Below are 25,622 nucleotides of genomic sequence, written 5' to 3'. Positions count from 1 at the left end.
GATTTCATAATGTTTAACCTTCCTGTTAACGATATTCCTGCAAGAGTTCTTTTTGACACTGGTGCATCGCATTGTTTCATGTCAAAGCCATTTTTTACCAAGCATGAATTCGTTTCTTCTCATTTGGGTAAACAAATGGATATCGTTTCTCCTGGCAAACGTTTGAGTGCAAGTCTGGAGGTGCCAGATGTTACTATCACCTTGGGCGACTACAAGTTCCTTTCTTCCCCAATGGTTCTTGGTAACTCAGATATTGATCTTATTCTCAGAATGGATTGGCTTTCTAAGAACAAGGCGCATCTTGATTGTGCAGCCAGGCAGATTCAATTGACTCATTCGTCTGAGGATGTAATTGTCTTTGCCGCTCGTGATGATACCATCCGTCTGTTTTCTCTCAATGAGAAGGGTGAACTGGATGCTATCTCGCAAATTCCAGTCGTTTGCGAATATCAAGACGTCTTTCCAGAAGAGCTTCCAGGAATGCCTCCGCACCGGCCAGTTGAATTCGTCATCGATCTTGAGCCTGGCACGGAACCTGTGTGCAAGCGTCCTTACAATATCGGACCGGAAGAGTTGAAGGAGCTGAAGAAGCAACTCGATGTTCAAGAGAGAATGGGTCTCATCCGGCCTAGCTCTTCTCCGTGGGGTTGTGGTGCTCTTTTTGTGAAGAAGAAGGATGGGACGGACCGACTTTGTGTTGATTACCGTCCATTGAACAAGAAGACCATCAAGAACAAATACCCACTTCCCAACATCAACGAGCTGTTCGAACAACTCAAAGGTGCCCAAGTATTCTCCAAGCTTGATCTCCGTATGGGTTATCATCAGATTCGAATCTGTGAGCAAGATATTCCCAAGACAGCTTTCAGGACAAGCTTTGGTTATGAATACACTGTCATGTCTTTTGGCCTCGTCAACGCTCCTCCGACGTTCTCTCGCATGATGAATTTCATCTTCAACGCCTACACCAATGACTTCGTTTTGGTCTATCTCGACGACATTCTGGTTTTCTCGAAGAACAAGGAAGATCATGCCAAGCACTTGCGTTTGGTACTCGATAAGCTCAGGGAACACAAGTTCTACGCCAAGTTCTCCAAGTGTGAATTTTGGCTTGATGAGGTTATTTATCTTGGTCATATCATCTCTGCCAAGGGCATTGCAGTGAATCCTGAGAAGGTGTCTGCAATTGTGAATTGGGAACCACCTCAGAATGTGAAGCAACTCCCTAGCTTCCTCGGTCTCGCAAGCTACTGCCGAAGATTCGTTGAAAACTTTTCTAAGATCGCGAAACCTCTCTCAAATCTTCTCCAAAAGCACGTCAAGTACGTTTGGTCTCAGGAGTGTGACATTGCTTTCAACACTTTGAAAGAGAAATTGGTCACTGCTCCAGTTCTGACTCCGCCTGATGAATCCAAGCCGTGCGAGGTCTTTTGTGATGCCTCTCTCCAAGGTCTTGGCGCGGTGTTGATGCAAGAGAAGAAATTTGTGGCTTATACCTCTCGCCAGTTGAAGCCCAACGAGAAGAACTACCCCACTCATGATCTCGAGTTGGCGACAGTTGTGCATGCTCTTTTGACTTGGAGACATCTCTTATTGGGAAGAAAAGTGGACATTTTCACTGACCGCAAGAGTCTCAAGTACATCTTCACTCAGCCTAATCTCAACCTCAGGAAAACTCGATGGGTCGAAATGATTCAAGAGTTTAATCCGAGTATCGAGTATACACCAGGCAAGGCCAATGTGATTGCTGACGCACTGAGCAGGAAGGCTTATTGCAACAGTCTGATTCTCAAGCCTTATCAACCCGAGCTTTGTGAAGCTTTCCGCAAACTTAATCTGCAAGTGGTTCCTCAAGGTTTCCTCGCCAACCTTCAAGTCTCTCCTACCTTGGAAGACCAGATTCGCCAAGCTTAACTTCTTGATGCTATGGTGAAAAAGGTGAAGATTGGGATTGCCAAGAGTCAACCCAAGTATAAGTGCTACCGCCTTGATGACAAGGATACTCTCTTCTTCAAGGATCATATTGTTGTGCCCAAAGGTGACCTTCGTAAAGTGATCATGAACGAGGCTCACAATTCTCTCCTCTCCATCCACACTGGGAGCACGAAGATGTATCAGGACCTCAAGCAGGCTTATTGGTGGACTCGAATGAAGCGCGAGATTGCTCAATTCGTGAATGAGTGTGATGTCTGTAGAAGAGTGAAGGCAGAACACCAAAGGCCAGCTGGTCTCCTCCAACCTCTTGCCATTCCAGAATGGAAGTTTGACCACATTGAAATGGACTTCGTGACTGGGTTTCCAAAGTCCAAGCGTGGCAATGATGCTATATTCGTTGTCATCGACAAACTCACTAAAGTGGCTCACTTTCTGCCTATCAAATAGTCAATCACTGCAGCTCAATTGGCGGAGCTCTATACCTCTCAAATTGTCTCTCTGCACGGTATTCCATAGGTGATCTCTTCAGACCGTGGCAGCATCTTTACCTCCAAGTTTTGGGATTCTTTTCAGAAGGCCATGGGCACCAACATCCGCTTTAGCACAGCTTTCCATCCTCAAACTAGCGGTCAAGTCGAGCGTGTCAATCAGATTCTTGAAGATATGCTCAGGGCTTGTGTGATCTCCTTCAGCATGAAGTGGGAGGATTGTCTTCCTTATGCTGAATTCTCCTACAACAACAGTTTTCAAGAAAGTTCGGGCAAGGCCCCATTTGAAATTCTGTATGGCAGGAAGTGTCGTACCCCTCTCAACTGGTCTGAAACCGGTGAACGTCAGCTTTTGGGTAATGACTTAATCACAGAGGCAGAGGAAATGTGCAAAGTCACTCGAGATAACCTCAAAGCAGCCCAATCCCGCCAGAAGAGCTACTATGATAGTAAGCACCGTGATCTGGCTTTCGAGATCGGAGATCATGTTTACCTCCGCGTCTCTCCAATGAAAGGTACTCGTCGCTTCGGTATCAAAGGGAAGCTTGCCCCTAGATACGTGGGACCTTTCAAGATCGTCAGCAAGAGAGGCGATCTCGCCTATCAACTCGAGCTTCCTTCAAACTTTGCAAATGTGCATGACGTGTTCCATGTCTCTCAGCTCCGAAAGTGCTTCAAGACTCCTGACCGCACTGTCAACTTCGAGGACATCGAGCTCCAAGAAGATCTCTCTTATCGTGAGCACCTCGTTGCTATTCTTGAAGAGACTGAACGCAAGACTCGCAACAAGTCAATCAAATTCCTCAAAGTCAAGTGGTCACACCATTCCGACCGTGAAGCTACCTGGGAACGCGAGGATCACCTCCGTTCTGAGTACCCGGCGTTCTTTCAGTCCTAGATCTCGGGACAAGATCCTTTCGTAGTGGTGGAGTGTTGTAACACCCCGGATATGATTTACCCAATATGTACTCAAACTCTTGCCGTTTCCGGCCTTAAGTTATTTTATTTTCTCGGGTTCGGGTCTTTGCCTCCATGTGTTGTTGTCGTTGTCATGCATCTCATATCATGTCATCATCTGCATTGCATTTGCATACGTGTTCATCTCATGCATTCGAGAATTTTCCCCGTTGTCCGTTTTGCATTCCGGCGCTCCGTTCTCCTCCGGTGGTCATTTCTACCTTTCTTTCATGTGTGGGGATTAAACATTTCCGGATTGGACCTAGACTTGCCAAGCGGCCTTGGTTTACTACCGGTAGACCGCCTGTCAAGTTTCGTACCATTTGGACTTCGTTTGATGCTCCAACGGTTAACCGAGGGACCGACAAGGCCTCGTGTGTGTTGCAGCCCAACACCCCTCCATTTTGGCCCAAAACCCACCAAAACCCTCTCCATCATCTAGAGCGTTCCATCACGATCGCGTGGCCGAAAAACGCACCTCATTTGGACACTCCTAGCTCCCTCTACCTCTATTTAAAGACCCCCTCCGAAATCCGGATCTCCTTCTTCCCCGAAACCCTAGCCCCGCTTCTCCTCCGCGCGCCGGACATTGTCCGCCGGCGCCGGACACGTCCGCCGCCCGCCCGGTCCACTCACGAGCCACCACGTGTCGCCGTCGCCTTCCTCCGCCGCAGGCCTGGCGAGCCCGCGGGAGGCCCTCCCCGGCCCGCAGCTCCCCGCGTGCCCCGCCCCCTTCTTCCCCGCGCTCGGTCCGCCGCCCGGCGCCGTCTCCGGCCACACTCCGGCGCCGCCCTGCCGCCGCCTCTTCTCGTCACGCCGGCGAGCTCGCCGCCCGTGGCCCCGGCGACCTCCGCCGCCCCGCCGCGGCACCTCTCCGGCTCCCCGCCGGCAGGATCCGGCGAGATCCGGCCCAGGAGCGCCTCTCCGGCCTCTTCCTTGACGAAGTCCGGCAGCCCCGACGATTTTCTGACGAACCTCGTAAACCGCGCCTGCCGGATCTAGATCTGAAATTTCGGATCGGTTGACTTTCCGTCCCTAACCCTAAATATTTTGGCATTGTTCATCGCATCGTAACTTTGCATCCGTAACTCCGTTTTGGGCATATAGCATATCATAATGTTCATCTCAGAGAGCACATCATTTCATCTCATTGCATCATTTTCATTTGAGTTCATCTTGATGCCCGAAATGCTGTTAGAAGAATGCTATTTGAGATAATTGTCAGATCTGCTGCTCCAATTAGATATTTGTCATTTTTGCCATGATTATTGTGTGCATGATATGCCCCTGAGCTCTACATGAGTTTTGTTACATGTTTTGCCATCTATCCAGAGGTGCAACCCATGTATTTTTGTGATGTGTGTGGTGACTAGCACAAGCTTGCAAAGTGGAGCATTCGTTAATGCTGATTTCAGGGACTTAGCATTTCCACCAAGTCCTTGATCTGTTTATCTCAATATGCCATATGTTCATGTTGTTTCCTAGTGATCCGTGCCTCTTTTGAGGACGATCAGTAAGGATGTTTTGTTAATATTGTAGTGCTATATCCATCCATGTCTTTATTTGCAATTATGGAGCACCCTAGCTTGAGTCAATCGAGCTCTACTTTTGCTATTTCGTGAATCTGGGCAGATTGTCTACTTGTTAGCAATTTTTCCGAGGATGTTGTAGTTGATCCGTGCATGCTATGTTATTGTTCTTGCCATGTCTAGCTTATATTTTGTATATTCTTGATGGGTGTATTCTTAGATTGTTATGACTTGCTCTGTAATGAGTGCATCGAGCTCGTAAACATGCCTACTTGATGTCTGTTTCAGCATGCTCCAGTTTTCACTAAGTCTGATAACTGATTATGTTTTTGCCATGTTCACATGCTTGCAAATGTATTTTCTGATCCCTTTTGGCTCAAGGTCACTAAGGGACTTTTGTTAAGCTCTTTGAGTAGCTCCATACCATGCTTTACTTTGCCATGTTCAGGTCCTGTAGCATATGGTTTTCATGCTCCAAAGAGTGCTATCTGATCTGAAATTCCAGACAAGTGTTAATTTCACAAAGTCTGAAATCTATTTACCAAATGCATTTTTGCCATGCTTGTTTGAACCTGTTAATGGACGGACGATTTGGCCGTGGCTCAGTGCTAGTATTTTGTTAAGCATCATGAGTGGATCCCTGCCATGTATTTTGATGCCATGTTTGGGTGTTGTAGCATGCTCTTCTTGTTGCATTTAGATGGCTACTTGCTGTAAATCGCAGAACGTGATCATATTTGAATTGCTTGCCATTTCCAAACCGTAACTCCGATTCTGGCGTTCTTTATATCGTTTTCAAGCGATTTCATCTCATATTTCCAGTGGCACACTTGGATTTCCAAGTTGGGGCCAGGTTCATGCATTCCTTGTCAAATCTTGCATATGCATCGCATATTGCATCCCGCATAGCATACCATCTTTGCATCTTGTTGTTTGAGTTTGCACGTGGTTGATTGTGCCCTTGTTGCTTGTTTTTCTTGTTTGGGTGGAGCCGGGAGACGAGTTCGCTAACGAGGAGCCCGTTGAGTTTGCTTTCGAGGATCCAGTCAACTCTGACAACTTTGCAGGCAAGATGATCATACCCTCGAAATCACTACTATCTTTGCTTTGCTAGATGCTCGCTCTTTTGCTTTGCCTTTGCCACGATGCCTACCACTTGCTTATCATGCCTCCCAAATTGCCATGTCAAACCTCTAACCCACCTTGTCCTAGCAAACCGTTGATTGGCTATGTTACCGCTTTGCTCAGCCCTCTTATAGCGTTGCTAGTTGCAGGTGAAGATTGGAGACCGTTCCTTGTTGGAACATTATTTACTTGTTGGGATATCATTATATTATTGTTATCTTAATGCATCTATATACTTGGTAAAGGGTGGAAGGCTCGGCCTCTCGCCTAGTGTTTTGTTCCACTCTTGCCGCCCTAGTTTCCGTCATATCGGTGTTATGTTCCCGGATTTTGCGTTCCTTACGCGGTTGGGTATATAATGGGAACCCCTTGATAGTTCGCCTTGATTAAAGCTTTTCAGCAATGCCCAACCTTGGTTTTACCATTTGCCACCTAGCCTCTTTTTCCCTTGGGTTTCGGAGCCCGAGGGTCATCTTATTTAACCCCCCCCCCCCCGCCGGGCCAGTGCTCCTCTGAGTGTTGGTCTGAACCAGGCAGCCTGCGGGGCCACCTCAGGGAAACTCGAGGGCTGGTTTTACTCGTAGCTTGACCTATCTGAGTGTGCCCTGAGAACAAGATATGTGCAGCTCCTATCGGGATTTGTCGGCACATTCGGGCGGTGTTGCTGGATTTGTTTTAACTTGTCGATGTGTCTTGTAGAACCGGGATACCGAGTCTGATCGGAATGTCTCGGGAGAAGGTCTATTCCTTCGTTGACCGTGAGAGCTTGTCATGGGCTAAGTTGGGACTCCCCTGCAGGGATTTGAACTTTCAAAAGCCGTGCCCGTGGTTATGGGCAGATGGGAATTTGTTAATGTTCGGTTGTAGATAACTTGAACCTTAACTTAATTAAAATGAATCAACTGTGTGAGTTACCGTGATGGTCTCTTCTCGGCGGAGTCCGGGAAGTGAACACGGTGTTGGAGTAATGCTTGCGCAGGTTGTCCTCTAGTTACTCGCTCGCGCTTTGCCACCTCTTCTCGCTCTCTTTTGCGAACAGGTTAGCCACCATATATGCTAGTCGCTTGCTGCAGCTCCACATATTTACCTTGCCTTACCCATAAGCTTAAATAGTCTTGATCGCGAGGGTGCGAGATTGCTGAGTCCCTGTGGCTCACAGATTACTTCCAAACCAGATGCAGGGCCTGATGATTCCGTTCCAGATGACGCGCTTGAGCTCAAGTGGGAGTTCGACGAGGACTCACGCCGATACTACGTGTCTTTCCCTGATGATCAGTAGTGGTGCCCAGTTGGGGCGATCGGGACCGTGTCGCATGTTGGGTTATCTTTTATTTTGGCGCCGTAGTCGGGCCATGAGTGTTTGAATGTGGTAATGCTATTTATGTACTTTGTGTGACGTGGCGAGTGTAAGCCAACTATGTATCTCCCCTTTTATTATCTATTTTACATGGGATGTTGTGAAGATTGCCTAACTTGCGACATTGCTTTCAATGCGGTTATGCCTCTAAGTCGTGCCTCGACACGTGGGAGCTATAGCCGCATCCAGGGCGTTATAGGCATGGTCAACGTAGTCAAGGAACGGCTTCCATCGGACGTGGACTATACTTGTAGAGGCTGACAGTTGGGTCCACGGCCGCAGCAAGGAAGTGCCTCCTTATTACGTGCAAAATAAATATTCCTCTACCTGATAGCGGGGATCCACCGGATGGGCCACCGTATTAAAAATGTTTCCCCCTGACTGCTGGGACCCACCAGCTACATCTTCGCACATAAGGAAGTGCGTCCGGGCAAAAAAACGATTCGCCCCCCTGACTGCTGGGACCCACCAGCTACATCTTCGCACGCAAGGAAGTGCCTGGCAGTCGGGACCCACCTGGTCGAAGCGTACGTAGAGTTGTCATTCTGGTCGCGAACGTGTACGTACATACTGGTCGATGTAGAGGCGCGCACGTGTCGTAGTGGAGGTGCGCACGTAGCATGTACACGTACGTACAGCGGCCAAGGTGCAAGAAAGTAAATTACGGCCATGTACGTACATACGGGCAGGGTCTCGAACGCCTACTCGCGCATACGTACGGCCAGGGCTCGTGTACATGGTTGGGTAGAACGAAGAAACAACGTCGTCGTCGTGTTCATGGGGAGCCAACCGGCTGGGTCAGAACGGAATGCGTCGTCGTGTTCATCGGGAGGGCTTGGACGGAACAACCGATGGAAACGAGGCCTGGCGTGCCGCAGAACGGAGGAAACGGCCTTGTGTTCGACCGGCCATGTTCGAAACAGGATCCTGTTCATCGGGAGGGGTCTGGCGTACCGCAAAACGAAGGAAACGGACCTCCTACGGCCGAAACGGGGGTCCTGTTGATCGGGAGGGGTGTGGCGTACCGCAAAACGGAGGAAACAGACTTGTGTTGGAGCACTACGGTCGAAACGGGGTGATGTTCATCAGGAGGGGTGTGGCGTACCGCAAAACGGGACTCCACGGGATACTTTTCATCTCCACCGTCGACCCTCTCCAGCCTTCGCGGGCTACTGTTCATCCACCGTCGACCTCCTCCAGCCTTCACCTACGACTGTTCATCCACGGGCTCCTGTTCATCCAGCCTCCACCACGCGCTACTCCACCGGATACTGTTCAACCATCCCTCTCCATGGGCTCCTGTTCAACCACCCCTCCACGGGCTACTGTTCATCCAGCCCTCCGCCGTCTACTGTTCATCCTGCCCTCCACAGGGTGGTCCTGTTCATCCTGCCCTCCACAGGGTCCTGTTCATCCAGCCCCAACCGGCTCGATTGATCGGGGTCCTATTCATCCACCCCCACCGGGAACTGTTCATCCAACCCCCCCCCTCCCGCAACGCTCACTGTTCATTCAGAGACAACATCGATCGACTTCAGTTAGCAGCAGTAGCAAAGGAATCGCTCGATCGGGTTCAGTTAACAGCCATCGCTCGATCGCTCGGGTTCATTAACGAGTAGCCTATAGTGCAATCGCTCGGGTTCAGTTAGAGCCCAACGCCTCGCACCCACGCGCGTGCGTGTATGAGAGAAACGTGCATCGCTCGGCCCTGACCACCCACCGTAACCGGAAACACCCCGATATTTTCCTTGCCCTCGCTTCTACCATGGTTTTTTCTGTCATGGACGGCCCAAAGAATGTCATGCAACTGCGTCTCCGGCCCGCCTGGGACGAAAACCTATTTTTCTGTCATGCTTTTTTGTCATAGAAGTAGGACCCCACCACATCTATGATGATACTGGGTTTTGTCACAATTATCGTCATAGAAGTGTCATAAGTATGACAGGAAAAAAATTCGTTCGGCCCAAAATGTCACGGATGTGTCTTTTTTTTGTAGTGTGATCTTGCAATGGTAAAGAAATAAAAGTGACGGACTGCATAATAAAGGTTGCTATCATAAGGGGCAATATAAAGTGGCGTTCCTTTGCATTAAGAGCTTGTGCATCCAAAAAACAAAAAGTGCATGACAACCTCTGCTTCCCTCTGCTAAGGGCATATCTTTTACTTTTATGTATTTACTTTTCATGCACGAGTCAATAGTGTTCTCCTCTATTCCTTTTTCTTTTTCTATTTTGCAAGCATCATGTGGTGGGGAAAGATCTAGGCATATATATCCAGTTGGATATGGGTGATCATGAGTTATTATTGTTGACATTATCCTTGAGGTGAATAAGTTGGGAGGCGAAATTATAAGCCACTATGTTTCTATGTGTCTGGCTGAAACTTATTGCTCCATATATATGTTGTGAGTGTTAGCAATCATAGAAGACTAAATGATGGTTGAGTGTGTGGACTTGCTAAAAAGCCCTGACATGAGACTCTTCCTGAAAATACGATGAATTGCAATTGCATTGTTGACTGAGAACATAGTTTGTTAGTTTTCAAGAAAGTTTATGCCTTATACCTCGTTGTTGTGCTGAATTGTTACTTGCTCATGAGAAGCTCTATGATAATGGATATTGTTGCTATAATAATGATCATGATGCTACTATGTCAATATTTTTTATCGACACCTCTCTCTCTCTAAACATGTGGACATGATTATCGATATCAGCTTCCGCTTGAGGACAAGCGAGGTCTAAGCTTTGGGGAGTTGATACGTCCATTTTGCATCATGTTTTCCTACTTTTATTTATAGTGTTTTTAATCAATATAACACTTTGTGGAGCAATTCTAATGTCGTTTCTCTCTTAATATGCAAGATATACACGAAGAGGGAGATTGCCGGCAGTTGGAATTCTGGACCTGAAAAAGCTATGCCAGAGATACCTATTCTGCACACATCTCCAAATGAGCTGGAATTTCAAGGAGGTTTATTTCGGAATAAATAAGAAATATTATAGAAAAGAAGTAACAGAGTGGTCCACCCAGGGCGCGCCTTGTTGGCTTGTGGGGCCTTGGCCAGCCTCTGATGTCCATCTTCTAGTATATAAGCCCATTTGCCCTAGAAAAAAAATAAGGAGAAGACTTTCAGGAGGAGTAGTGCCGTCTCGAGGCGGAACTTGGGCAGGAGCACTTTTGCTCTTCGACAGAGCGATTCCGTCGGGGATACTTCCCTCCGGGAGGGGGAAATCAAAGTCATTGTCATCACCAACAACTCTTTCATCACGGGAGGACCCATCTGCATCAACATCTACACCAGCACCATCTCATCTCAAACCCTAGTTCATCTCTTGTATTCAATCTTTGTATCAAAACCTCACATTGGTACATGTGGGTTGCTAGTAGTGTTGATTACATATTTTAGTTGATGCTAGTTGGTTTATTTGGTGGAAGATTATATGTTCAGATCCATTATGCTGTTCAATACCCCTCTGATCTTGGACATGATTATGATGTGTGAGTAGTTATTTTTGTTCTTGAGGACATGGGAGAAGTCTTGTCATAAGTAATCATGTGAATTTGGTATTCGTTCGATATTTTGATGATATGTTTGTTTTTGATTCTCTTAGTTGTGTCATGTGAACGTCGACTACATGACACTTCACCATCTTTGGGCCTAAGGGAATGCATTGTAGAGTAGCAATTAGATGATGGGTTGCTAGAGTGACAGAAGCTTAAACCCTAGTTTATGCGCTATTCTGCAAGGGGCTGATTTGGATCTGTATGTTTAATGATACGATTATATTTATCTTAATTCTTATTTCGTAGTTGCGGATGCTTGCGAGAGCGGTTAATCATAAGTGAGAGGCTTGTTCGTGTAAGAACAACACCCAAGCACCGATCCACCCACATATCAAATTATCAAAGTAGCGAATGCAAATCAAACAAACATGGTGAAAGTGACTAGATGAAATTCCCGTGTGTCCTCAAGAACGCTTACCTTATTATAAGAGATCATTTCGGCCTGTCCTTTGCAACAAAAAGGATTGGGCTACCTTTGCTGCACCTTAGTTACTATTGTTATTTGTCACTTGTTACCAATTATCTTTCTAGCAAACTACTCGTTACCGATAATATGAGTGCTTGCATAAAACACATTGCTGAAAAGCGCTTGTCATTTCCTTCTGCTCCTCATTGGGTTCGACACTATTACTTATCGTAAGGACTACAATTGATCCCCTATAATTTGGGGTCATCAATAAGCGAGGTCTAAGCTTGTGGGAGTTGATATGTCCATTTTGCATCATGTTTTCCTACTGTTATTTATATTGTTTTGGGTTAATATTTCACTTCATTAGGCAAGCTTGGGGGAGTTGATATGTCGATAAGCGAGGTCTAATGACTTTTCTCTCTTATTTTGCAAGTTTTACATGAAGAGGGAAATTGATGGCACCTGGAATTCTGGACCTAAAAAGCTACAACAGAGATAGTTATCCTCCCGAGCTCTAAATGACTTGAAAATTTACGGAGAATTATTTTGGAATTAATAAAAAAATATTGGAAGAAGAATCACCAGGAGGGGATACGCTAGGTGGCGCCCCCCTGGGGCGCGCCGTATGGGCTTGTGGGGCACCACCCAGTAGGCCTGCGGTGCCCCTTTTGCTATATGATGCCCAAGAAAAAAATAAGAAGGAGACTTTTGGGACGAAGCGTCGGCGCCCCGAGGAAGAACCTAGGCATGAGAACTTTAACTCTCCGGCGGAGCGATTCTGCCAGGGATACTTCCCTCTGAGAGGGGCGAATCGAATCCATCAACATCAGCAATGATCCTCTCATCGTGGGAGGATCAATCTTCATCAACATCTTCAACAACACCATCTCCTCTCAAATCCTAGTTCATCTCCTGTATTCAATCTTTGTCCCAAAATCATAGAGTGGTACATGTGGGTTGCTAGTAGTGTTGATTACATCTTGTAGTTGATGCTAGTTAGTTTATTTGGTGGAAGATTATATGTTCAGATCCTTACTCATATACAATATCCCTCTGATCTTGAACATGAATATGATTTGTGAGTAGTTACTTTTGTTCTTGATGACATGGAAGAAGTCCTATTATAAGTAATCATGTGAAGTTGGTATTTGTTCAATATTTTGATGATACGCATGTTGTTCTTGCTCTAGTGTCGTGTGAACGTCAACTACATGATACTTCACCATGTTTGGGCTTAGCGGAAGGTATTGGCGTGTAATAAGTAGATGATGGGTTGTGCGAGTGACAGAAGCTTAGACCTAGTTTATAAGTTATTCTGTAAGGGGCTAATTTGGATCCATATGTTTAATGCTATGATTAGATTTATCTTAATTCTTCTTTCGTAGTTGCGGATACTTGCAAGAGGGTTGCTTGTTCAAGTAAGAATAACACCCTAGCATCGGTCCACATACATATCAAATTATTAAAGTAATGAACACAAATCAACTAAACATGATTACCGTGACTAGATGAGAATTCACATATGTCCTCGAAACGCTTTGGTTTATATATACGAGAACTTTTCGGCTTGTCCTTTGCTATAAAAAGGATTGGGCCACCTTGCTGCACCTTTGTTACTCATTACGAACTACCTTGCTACAAAACTATCTGTTACCGCCACTTTCAATACTTGCAAAGAATACCTTCCTAAAAACCTCTTGACTTTTTCTTCTGCTCCTCGTTGGGTTTGACGCTCTTACTTATCGAAAGGACTACGATTGATCCCCATATACTTGTGGGTCATTAGGAGTCCAGCGGCTAACTCTGACATCCTTTCGAAGATCCAACCATTTAGATTGTGTGGAATTTGTCATGTCTGCAACTCCTCAAAATTTGAGATCGATCAGATGATTCACACTCCGAGAAACGTCTGAGAAGTGCATCAATTTGTGAATTATCTTCTACGCGAAAGAAAATTTGACCCGAGTTCATCTTGCTTTTTTGCGAGAAAACTTTCAATCTATTCATCTTCAATCATGAAAAAACAACGAACACCAGAAATAATAAACATTACATCCAGATCCGTAGACCACCTAGCGACGACTACAAACACTGAAGCAAGCCGAAGGTGCGTCGCCGTCATCGCCCCTCCCTCGCTGGAGCCGGGCAAAACTTGTTGTAGTAGACAGTCGGGAAGTCGTCGTGCTAAGGTCCTATAGGACCAGCGCAGCGTAACAGCAGTCGCCACCGATGAAGAGTAGCGTAGATCGAAGGATCCAACGTGAAGAAACACAAACGTAGACGGACTATGACCGGATCCGAGCAAATCCATCAAGTATAGATCCGCCGGAGACACACCCCACATGCCCACCGTCTCGTCTATGTTTTGTTAGGGAATGAGAACCTTATTACATCTTCAGGGAGCCGATGCCGTCTCATCTTCCTGAACAGAACACAAACCCTAACAAAAGTTGAAGAAACATCTAAAAATGGAGCCCTTCCGCTGGCAAGGGCCGGGATCCACCGCGCCGCCATGGCCCTAAGGCCACGGAAGACGAGGCGGACCGACGGCGGCGGCGGGAGGCAAATGAACCCTAAGCTTTTCTTAGGAACAGGTGTTGCTCATTTTCCCTTTTTCGAGTTCATCTTTCTCCATGTATGGGCTAACAAACGACATGTGATTGAGGAGATTTTTTTCGTGGGGTCATGTGTTTGAGCAAACACGCGCTTGTAGATTTTGAGCCTTTTTTCAAGGTACTCTTCATTGTCGCACCGGTATCACATTGAGTCGACCTCGTTGCACCATCAGCACAGATTTTCTGACTTGTGCCAGCATCACCGCCACATGGATTCATGGGGTCGGGTCAGCCAAGTTGAGTCATCACCTCAGCAAGCCGACCTGGAGCAAGATGACTAAGATGGAGGAGAGGGGCCACTGGCCAAGACTATTGTATACTCCCTCCGTCCGGTAAAGAGTGTACATCTAGAGATTTTAAGACAAATTATGAAGTGAAGTAAAAAATGAATTGGAAAAATGCAAGCCATCATCACTCTCCTTTTTAATTAACCAAACCTCAATGAGCTAAGTGCATGTACAAATTAAGAAGACCATGTACAACTTGTTATTGGTCTTGATTACCATGTGATGAGAGAGAAATATTTTTTTCTACTTTAAAGTGCATTGGAAAGATAGAAATACACTCTTTTATGAACAGATTTTGAAGCTAAACGTACGCTCTTTACCGGACAGAGAGAGTAAATCATTTCTAACATATATTTTACGAATCATTTATCTTTAGTTATACAGATGGTCAATGCTTGACCCAAAATCCCAGAGGAGCCAATAACCCCAGACTGAGAAAGTTGGTATTTGTACAACCGCCAACGAACTCACCTTTTTTTTCAATGAGTGTGGTGCCATTTCTAGTACTAATACTAAATCGCGATGGTGTAGCAAACATTCAAAGCTGTAGTCGCCAGATGCGAATGCATCCTCTGATAGGCGCCATAATTATGGAATCAATGAATTACGGGAGGCAAAGGAATCCTAAACTTTTTTTGGGGAGGAGGTGTTTCTCTTTTTTCCCTTTTCGAGTTCATCTTTCTTCATGTATAGGCTAACAAACGACCTGTGATTGAGGAGATTTTTTGTGGGGTCGTGTGTTTGAGCAAACACACGCTTGTAGATTTTTTTTAGAAAAGGAGGATGACTCCCGGCCTCTGCATCTGGACGATGTATACGACCACTTTATTAATTATTCTCACAAGACCTTATAAAGTCATACAACAGTAAGACTAAAGCCGTCGTATAAGCAACAAACTGCCGCTACACCTATCCAGTTGATGAAGGGGCGCAGATAGCGTGGGCCTAATACCAAACAGACATCGCGGCTAAGCCTAACATCTAAGACCTGAGCCCTCAACCTAGCCACTTGCCGGGTCTGGGGCACATACTGGTCCGGCGTGCTCTCAGAGGCCGCCGCCGCCAACTGCCACTGCTCCATCTTCAAAACTGTACTGATGCATCAACCTTACTCGGTCTAGCTATCGTCGACGCCACCACGGCGCCCAACGACACCTCCTCCCTGCGTGCAAACAACCGTACACGTCGCGGCGGTCGCCACTGATACACACTCGTAGATTTTGAGCTTTTTTTGAGATACTCTCATTGTCACACCGGTATGGCACTGAGCCGACCTCATTGCACCATCAGTACGGATTTCTGACTTGTGCCAGCATCATCGCCACATGGATCCATGGGGCAGGCGTCAGCCAAGCCAACCTGGAGCAAGATGACCAAGATGGAGGAAAGGGGCCACTGGCCAAGACTACTGTATAAATCATTTCTAACATATAATGTATTTTACAAATCATTTGTTGTTAGTTATACATATGGTGAATGCTTAACCCAAAATACCAGAGGAGCCAATAACCCCAGAGTGAGAAAGTAGGTATTTGTACAACCCCCAACGAACTCGGCTTTTTTTCCAATGAGTGTGGTGCCATTTCGAGTAATATACTAAATTGCGGTGGTGTAGCAAAACACTCAAAGCTGTAGTCGCCAGATGCGGACGCCATCCTCTGATAGGCGCCATAAATGATGGAATCAATGAATTACGGGAGAGTGAGCATGCAGAGGATGGTGGGAGGAGGCAGGCAAGTAAATGATCCTGCAGCTGCAACTGCTGGTGTGTTTTGCAATTGAATGGCGGTGAAGCGACGGGCCGGTATGAGCTGACATGAGATGCATTGGAGCAAAGTGGTTGGAGAGGTGGAGGCGACGAATTCAATGGTCTGCCCACGTACGTACAGTACGTCCTACGTGCATTTTTTCTTTCTTTCTTTCTTTGTCCGCGGCGGCAACTGATCGCAAGCACGCATGGCCATCACGTTAGAGAGGTGCGTTATTAGTAGCAGGAGTTATGCACGCACTGCAGTGGTCAGAGTCTTTATGGGACGGGGTTATTAGGGAGGACGCCAATCGCAGTTTTTGGTTCAGGCATGGTGGGCCGTGAGTTTGGTACAATCCACCTACAAATCTCAGCACGCTGCTCCTCCTTTCCTTTGTCCCTTTAATAGGCCCGTACTGTTACTCCACCGGCGCTACTAGAACGGTGGTAGTACTAGTGTGCTCCACTACCACCACCAACACCACGAGTGAGGGCGGTGGCCAAAAGACAGGAGATAGGGCGAGACTGTGAGAGGGACAGGGCGGGAGGCCTCGACGACCCCTCTCATTGTTTCTTTCCGGCCGTCCAGCGCCGGCAGGCAGCGAAGCTAGGGCAGATCGAATCAACAGACGCGCGCCGGCCGCCGGACAAGATGATGGGTCGCCCGGTGTTCGTGCTCTTCGGCTCCTCCATCGTGCAGTACAGCTTCAGCAACGGCGGATGGGGAGCCACCCTCGCCGACGTCTACGCCCGCAAGGTACCACCGCCCCGCCCCCCCCCCAACATTAATTAATTCTCCTTCCCCTTAATTTCTCTTTACCCTCCTGTTGCCCTGTGATGTACTTCCGGGTGTGATTGCGGCTCACATCACATCGCACTCAGACTCACTCATTCACTACCGATCGACCTAACCTAGATCACTCGTCATATGCATCTGCAACTACATCCTTCCGTCCAAATTAACATTCTCTATTTTTGTATCATCATCATGGATGATCTAACTTATCAATCACGCACTGCCAGTAAAAAAAAAGAATTCCCTTAACTCTGACAACCAAAACTTTTGATTTTCGATTCACCACATTAGTGTAAAATTCTAGCAGAGTGTCCCCCCTACCATTTGCGCGGATATCTGTTGTTCTTGTTGATCTTTTTTTCCTCTCGATTAATGTGAGATTTACAGGATTTCTTGATTAATGTGTTCCTTGAATATCACTTGTTATTCAGGGATACGTAGATCGATTATATTTCATAAATTTGTACTAACAAACAAAATAACTAGTGACACGCTAGTGGCAGCGTCCAAAATGCATAGTATAATTTTGGATAGACCAAACAAGTACTCTTATTTTGTGCATCTGTTGCTTTGTCTCTTTTCAATACTCCTGAGAGTAGATGTATAGCTCAGAGTGCATCGATGGAGTAGAATATTTCCATCGTTCCTTTTTACACAACACACTAAGCTGGATACTTTTAAGGCATGGCATGACATCTTTTGAAAAGTGCACACCACTGGAATACAATATCCCTGCTATATTTTTGTTGTTGTGACTTGCTGTAGGCCTACAATTTTAACCTACATTTTATTTTTCTTGTTCAGCAAACCCGTTAGTCAGAACATTTAGAATGTATATGAAACTGACGCAAAATAAAAATGGGAAATGTATAGAGCAAATGACAGCGATTTTTTTCCGGGCGCAACATGCAGCTGCCCGTCAGATCCGACAATAGGCTGAGTTCATCCATGCGACGGTCTGAATGCTTGGATTGATTGACGGCCCTGAATGCGTCGTGCCTCCATGCCAAGGCGCGAAAGCTCACGCTGAATCAGCGTCCAAGAAAAATAGACCGTTCCAATGTTTTGCAAAACACCTCGGGCTATTTTTACAGATTGTGTCTAGTATTGTCAAATATTTAAAACGCTTAGATTTATGAAAATGCAAGAAATATATGATAATTAACTAGTATTTTTTTACGGAAAATCAAATACTCGTGTCAATGAGGCATTTTTAAGAAACACTTCTGAAAACAGAGCAGAAGCCGGATCATAGACCAAGTCAAAGTATGTCAGCTCTTTAATTTGGACACTATCATGAACCAGTGCTAATCGTGTTGACTAATGTCCATGTATTCAACTCGTTCAGGCTGATATTGTTCTCAGAGGATATATTGCATGGAACTCAAGGCGAGCACTTCAAGTCATTACCAAAATTTTCCCCAAGGTCCGATGCTCTCTTCAGACCAGCTAGTTAATCCTACATTTTTTGTTTATATCATCTCTGCTTTTTTTCCAAAAAGGGGATAACCCTGGCCTCTGCATCATATGATGCACACAGCCATTTTATATCATCTCTGCTGACTAGATAATTCTAACGTGAGGAGTACTCTTTTTTTTTCTGATATAACATAACTGTTGATTGGCCGCAACTCTTGTTTGTTTTAATTAGGATTCAGCAGTGCAGCCTAGCTTGGTGGTAGTTTACTTTGGTGGCAATGATTCGATTGCTCCGCACCCTTCCGGGCTTGGACCTCATGTGCCACTTGAGGAGTACATGGACAACATGAGGAAGATAGGAGAGCACCTCAAGAGCCTGTCCGACAAGACTCGTGTGATCTTTCTGAGCTGCCCGCCGCTCAACGAGGAGCTGCTCAAGAAATCAACAAGCACTGCACTGAGCGAGATTGTGCGGACCAATGAAACCTGCCGTCTCTACTCTGAAGCATGTATATCTGTATCGAAAGAGATGGGCATCAAGGTGGTCGATCTTTGGAACGCCATGCAGAAACGAGAGGACTGGGCCACAGCATGCTTTACGTGAGTTTAGAATCCATTTTTCTAGCTTGTTCCTTCTCTCTTGTTTACAATTATCTGAAGAGAAGAATCAAGTAAGCAATGACTCTGAATTTGTAGGGACGGGCTGCATTTGTCAGAAGAGGGGAGCAATATAGTTGTGGAAGAGATCCTGAGGATCCTCAAGGAGGCGGAGTGGGATCCATGCCTACACTGGAAGGCGATGCCGACCGAGTTCGGGGAGGACTCGCCCTACGACCTTGTCGCCTCTAGCGGCAAATCCACCATCAACCCATCCGAGTGGACATTCCACAGGAAAAGATCATGGGAATGAACGGATCGCCAGGACATGTGTGAGATCGAGCAGCTGCACGTGATATTTTGCGCCGGCGCTCTTCGGTCGCTTTGTGTTATTCATCTGATGGAAGAACGTGATAAGATGTTTCTGAATTGCAAGTGTCCATCGGGTCGTAGAATTAATAATGAACATGTTTGAGTTGAACAACGTTGAGCTGAGTTGGGTGTGGATGGATCGCTGATGTATACCGGCCTCAAAGATCTAGTGTTCTACGTTTCCTAGTATGAATTGAGCATGCATGATCATCTAGCGACATGTTTGGATCAATGCTGGAATTTCGTGGCAATGGATTTGATTGTATACTCATCAGTTGCCTAGCTGCATCAATCGATGCAAAGGCTGGAGTTATCCTCCTATTTACCAGTTTTGTCCTTTGATTTTATTTATTTATTTATTTGACAAGGAACACCGTGCATTCCATTTAACTAGTGGACGCGGCTAAATCGCCGGCCACGGCATCAATTACTCTCAGAGGGCACTGACTTCCTGATTCAATCCTCGCACCATGCCTAGTTAATAAATGTGCAGGCACATTGCATTCACGGGGACTGAACTCAACGTTGATGCAGTTGGAGTAGGAATTTTATCTCACGGAAGAGGGTGCAAGTTTTACACGATCAGCATTGTTCGAGCACACGGCGTGCATGAGTGGCTGGCAGATTTTTTTTTTTTTTTAAACCGAAGCAAAAGATTTGTCTCATATATTAATTAAGCAGAGAAGAGGTTTTGTTACAATAGGCACTCTTACATGGCAGGAGGGATTACTCGCGCAAAATAATGGCCCCTATTTTCTTTGTCCTAACAGTGACCCAAAGTTTTGCCTCATTGACAATGGAAGCGAGCAAAATAGCCGGCGGAGCACACTTGTGTCGGAAGACTCGTGCATTCCTTTCGTTCCAGGTGGTCCACGAGACGAGCATAGTCATCGAAGCCATCGCCTTTCTGTCAGGAACTTCTGTGTCGGTCAAATTTTCCCACCAACTCTTGATGGAAGCCTCCAAATGCCATGAAGAGGTGTCCAAATGCGTAAGCTGAAATTTCTCAATGACCATCTTCCAAAGGCGGATGGTGTAACGACACTTGAAGAAAAGATGAGAGCCGCTCTCTTGCCCTCTTTTGCAAAGAGGGCAAAGACCACAGTTCGGCCAACCCCGCTTGGCGAACCTATCCGCCGTCCAGATTCTATCTTGGGTCACCAACAATGCGAAGAACCTTGCCTTTGAAGGCGCCCAAGCCTTCCAAATCATGTGCTCCAAGGGGAGAGAACCAGCCCGAGGAATTGTGCTTGATATGCGGAGGGGGCGGAGTAGCGGCCATCGGTCGTGTGCTTCATTATGGAATCCTCGGAAAGCTCATCAAGATGGAAGTTGTGCAAGAGCATCCAAAGGGTGAAGAATTGCCAGATGTGCTCGATGGAGACGGTCGTGGAGGGGTTGATCTTGAGAATCCAAGCATTTTTTAGGGCCTCACACACCTTCCAATTTTTCCTCATGGATGCCTCGAAAATTAGGGGAGCAACATCTTTTGGTTTGGCTCCATGCAGCCACGGGAATTCCCAAAAGGGCGTTTTGGCCCCATTCCCCACAGGGATGGTGGTTGAGGCATAGAAGAAAGACATGTCCGCCTCGTCGCAAGGGTTGCCCAAACCGACCCACATCTTATTTGACTCCGTCCATTCAAACCAAGGCCATCTCAGCCGCAAGGCGTGAGCAAACTTGGCGGTGCTAAGGACTCCAAGGCAACCGTACTCCGTAGGGCGGCACACTATATTGCAATTTACCTTGCACTTTGCTCCCGTGGTCTTATCCGACTCGAACCACAGGAAAGCACGCTCCAGCTTGTTCACATTTTGCAGGATGGACGGAGGGACAACCAAGGAGGTGATGAAGTAGAACACAAGTGAGGAGATGACAGATTTTACTAAAGTCGTGCGCCCGATGATAGTAATGTTCTGCCCCTCATATGCAACCAATTTGCTCGCCACCTTGTCTTCAAGGAATTGGAAATCTGCCTTCTTCAGCTGCCAGACGGGTAGCGGGAGGCCTAATTAAGTACCGTAGAGGGAAGGACGTCGTAGTGGCCGGCATGCTTTGCAGAATATGTCCCAAGTTAAGGTTATTGCACCGGATAGGCACAACGGAGCTCTTGTGAAAGTTGGTGCATAGCCCGGTGACCTCCCCAAAGCCACGTAAAATTGTCAACAAGTTGTCAATGCCTTTCTTTATGGGGGCCATGAACACCGCGACATCATCCGCATAAAGCGAGGTACGCACCCTAACATCCCTTCCACGGATACGGTGGAGCAATTTCTTGCGGGTAGCCAAGTCAAGGAGTCATTGTAGTGGATCAATGGCGATGACGAATAGCAATGGTGAAACTAGGTCCCCCTGGCGAAGGCTCTGCCCATGGTTGATGGGCGGGCCGGGCACACCATTTAGGATGATCCTCGAGGAAGAGGTGCAAAGGAGAGCTGCAATCCAGTTACGAAATTTGCAAGAGAATCCACCACGCCGGAGGAGGTCAAGTACATACTCTCATCTGACTGAATCAAAAGCCTTTTGGATGTCGGGCTTGAACAAGAGCGACGGAGTCTTGCACTTATGGAGTGATACGTCTCCAACGTATCTACTTTTCCTAATGCTTTTCCTCTTGTTTCGGACTCTAATTTGCATGATTTGAATGAAACTAACCCCGGACTGACGCTATTTTCAGCAGAACTACCATGGTGTTGTTTTTATGCAGAAATAAAAGTTCTCGGAATGGAACAAAACTTTGCAAGGATTTTTTATATCAATAATAAGAATTTCTGGAGCCAAGACCCACCAGAGGGGGGCACCTGGGTGAGCACAACCCACCAGGGCGCGCCCCCCTCTCCTGGCGCGCCCAGGTGGGTTGTGCCCACCTGGTGGCCCCGCAGACCCTGAAACCGACGCTATAAAATCCTATTTTTTCCAGAAAAAAAATCAGGGAGAAAGACTTATCACGATCCACGAGACGGAGCCGCCGTCACCTCCTGTTCTTCATCGGGAGGCCATATCTGGAGTCTGTTTGGGGCTCCAGAGAGGGGGATCTTCGTTCTTCGTCATCACCAACCCTTCTCCATCGCCAATTCCATGTTGCTCCCCACCGGGAGTGAGTAATTCCTTTGTAGGCTCGCTGGTCAGTGAGGAGTTGGATGAGATTCATCATGTAATCGAGTTAGTTTTGTTAGGGTTTGATCCCTAGTATCCACTATGTTCTAAGATTGATGTTGCTATGACTTTGCCATGCTTAATGCTTGTCACTTTGGGCCAGGGTGCCATGATTTCAGATCTGAACCGTTTACGTTATCACCATTATATCCATATTCTAGATCCGATCTTGCAAGTTATAGTCACCTACTACGTGTTATGATCCGGCAACCCCGGAGTGACAATAGCCGGGACCACTCCCGGTGATGACCATAGTTTGAGGAGTTCATGTATTCACTATGTGTTAATACTTTGTTCTGGTTCTCTATTAAAAGGAGGCCTTAATATCCTTTAGTTTCCAATATGGACCCCGCTGCCACGGGAGGGTAGGACAAAAGATGTCATGCAAGTTCTTTCCATAAGCATGTATGACTATTTACGGAATACATGCCTACATTATATTGATGAACTAGAGCTAGTGCCGTATCACCCTAGGTTATAACTGTCTCATGATGAATATCATCCAATAAGTCACCGATCCAATGCCTACGAATTTATCCTATATTGTTCTTGCTAAGTTACTACTACTATCATCACTCTTACACTTGCTACAAAACTACTGTTATCACTATTATTGTTACCATTGCTACTGCTACTATTATCAAAACTATCATGCTACTTTGCTACCGATCACTTTGCTACATATAATTAATCTCCTGGTGTGGTTGAATTGACAATTCAGCTGCTAATACCTTCAAATATTCTTTGGCTCCCCTTGTGTCGAATCTATAAATTTGGGTTGAATACTCTATCCTAAAAAACTGTTGCGATCCCCTATACTTATGGGTTATCAAGACCTTTTTCTGGAACCGTTGCTGGGGAGCATAGCTATATTTGTTGAGTCACTTGGGATTATTACCATATTATCACTATGAAGAATCTGAAGGATGCTAAGACTAAGATATTTCCCTCAAAGACGAGGGGAGGTAAGGAACTGCCATCCAGTTGAAGGAAATATGCCCTAGAGGCAATAACAAAGTTATTATTTATTTCCTTATATCATGATAAATGTTTATTATTCATGCTAGAATTGTATTAACCGGAAACATAATACATGTGTGAATACATAGACAGACAGAGTGTCACTAGTATGCCTCTACTTGACTAGCTCGTTAATCAAAGATGGTTGTGTTTCCTAACCAAAGACATGAGTTGTCATTTGATAAACGGGATCACATCATTAGGAGAATGATGTGATTGACTTGACCCATTTCGTTAGCTTAGCACTTGATCGTTTAGTTTACTGCTATTGTTTTCTTCATGACTTATACATGTTCCTATGACTATGAGATTATGCAACTCCCGATTACCGGAGGAACACTTTGTGTGCTACCAAACATCACAAACGTAACTGGGTGATTATAAAGGTGCTCTACAGGTGTCTCCGATGGTACTTGTTGAGTTGGCATGAATCAAGATTAGGATTTGTCACTCCGATTGTCGGAGAGGTATCTCTGGGCCCTCTCGATAATGCACATCACTATAAGCCTTGCAAGCAATGCAACTAATGAGTTAGTTGCGAGATAGTGCATTACGGAACGAGTAAAGAGACTTGACCGTAACGAGATTGAACTAGGTATTGAGATATCGACGATCGAATCTCGGGCAAGTAACATACCGTGACAAAGGGAACAACGTATGTTGTTATGCGGTTTGACCGATAAAGATCTTCGTAGAATATGTAGGAACCAATATGAGCATCCAGGTTCCGCTATTGGTTATTGTCCGGAGATGTGTCTCTGTCATGTCTACATAGTTCTCGAACCCGTAGGGTCCGCACGCTTAATGTTCGGTGACGATCAGTATTATGAGTTTATGTGATTTGATGTACCGAAGGTAGTTCGGAGTCCCGGATGAGATCGGAGACATGACGAGGAGTCTCGAAATGGTCGAGACGTAAATATCGATATATTGGGCGACTATATTCGGACATCGGAAAGGTTCCGAGTGATTCAGGTATTTTTCGGAGTATCAGGGAGTTACGGGAATACAGGGAAGAAGTATTGGGCCTCATAGGCAAAGTGGTGGAAGAGAGGAGGCAGGGCGCGCGACCCCCTAGCCCAAACCGAATTGGACTAGGGGGCCGGCCCCCCTTCCTCCTTTCCTCCCTCTCTTTCCTTCTTCCCTTCCCCCTTCCTTTCCTCCTCCTAGTAGGAGTAGGAAAGGGGAGTCCTACTCCTACTAGGAGGAGGACTCCTCGTCCTGGCGCGCCCTACAGGGGCCGGCCGGCCTCCCCCTTGCTCCTTTATATACAGGGGCAGGGGGACACCCTAGAACACACAAGTTGATCATTGATCCCTTAGCCGTGTGCGGTGCCTCCCTCCACCATAATCCACCTCGATCATATCGTAGCGGTGCTTAGGCGAAGCCCTGCGTCGGTAGCAACATCATCACCGTCATCACGCCATTGTGCTGACGGAACTCTCCCGTGAAGCTCTGCTGGATCGGAGTTCGTGGGACATCATCGAGCTAAACGTGTGCTGAACTTGAAGGTGCCATGCGTTCGGTACTTGGATCGGTCGGATCGTGAAGACGTTCGACTACATCAACCGCGTTCTCATAACGCTTCCGCTTACGGTCTACGAGGGTACGTGGACGATACCCTTCGCTCTCGTTGCTATGCATCACCATGATCTTGCGTGTGCGTAGGAATTTTTTGAAATTACTACGTTCCCCAACAGTGGCATCCGAGCCAGGTTTATGCGTAGATGTTATATGCATGAGTAGAACACAAGTGAGTTGTGGGCGATACAAGTCATACTGCTTACTAGCATGTCATACTTTGGTTCGGCGGTATTGTTGGATGAAGCGGCCCGGACCGACATTACGCGTACGCTTACGCAAGACTGGTTCTACCGACATGCTTCGCACACAAGTGGCTGGCGGGTGTCAGTTTCTCCAACTTCAGTTGAACCGAGTGTGACTACGCCCGGTCCTTGTTGAAGGTTAAAACAACACTAACTTGACGAAATATCGTTGTGATTTTGATGCGTAGGTAAGAACGGTTCTTGCTCAGCTCGTAGTAGCCACGTAAAACTTGCAACAATAAAGTAGAGGACGTCTAACTTGTTTTTGTAGGGCATGTTGTGATGTGATATGGTCAAGACGTGATGAGATATAAATTTTTGTATGAGATGATCATGTTTTGTTAAAGTTATCGGCAACTGGCTTAAGCCTTATGGTTGTCTCTTTATTGCATACGATGCAAGCGTCATACAATTGCTTTACTT

General features: G+C 46.3%; 1 protein-coding gene across 1 annotated transcript; it reads left to right on the top strand.

The window, feature by feature from the left end:
• The first annotated feature begins 16,444 nt into the window (after nt 1-16,444).
• Nucleotides 16,445-19,471, top strand: LOC125551169 (GDSL esterase/lipase CPRD49). The gene is made up of 4 exons (XM_048714328.1): nt 16,445-16,770; nt 18,158-18,235; nt 18,461-18,828; nt 18,925-19,471. Exons 1-4 carry the CDS (start codon nt 16,666-16,668, stop codon nt 19,136-19,138), a joined length of 765 nt encoding a protein of 254 aa, XP_048570285.1. The 5' UTR covers nt 16,445-16,665; the 3' UTR covers nt 19,139-19,471.
• Nucleotides 19,472-25,622: the final 6,151 nt, after the last annotated feature.

Source organism: Triticum urartu, chromosome 4 (assembly GCF_003073215.2).
Source record: "Triticum urartu cultivar G1812 chromosome 4, Tu2.1, whole genome shotgun sequence".
Classification (NCBI taxonomy): Eukaryota; Viridiplantae; Streptophyta; class Magnoliopsida; order Poales; family Poaceae; genus Triticum; species Triticum urartu.
This window is presented reverse-complemented; position numbering and strand designations above follow the sequence as displayed.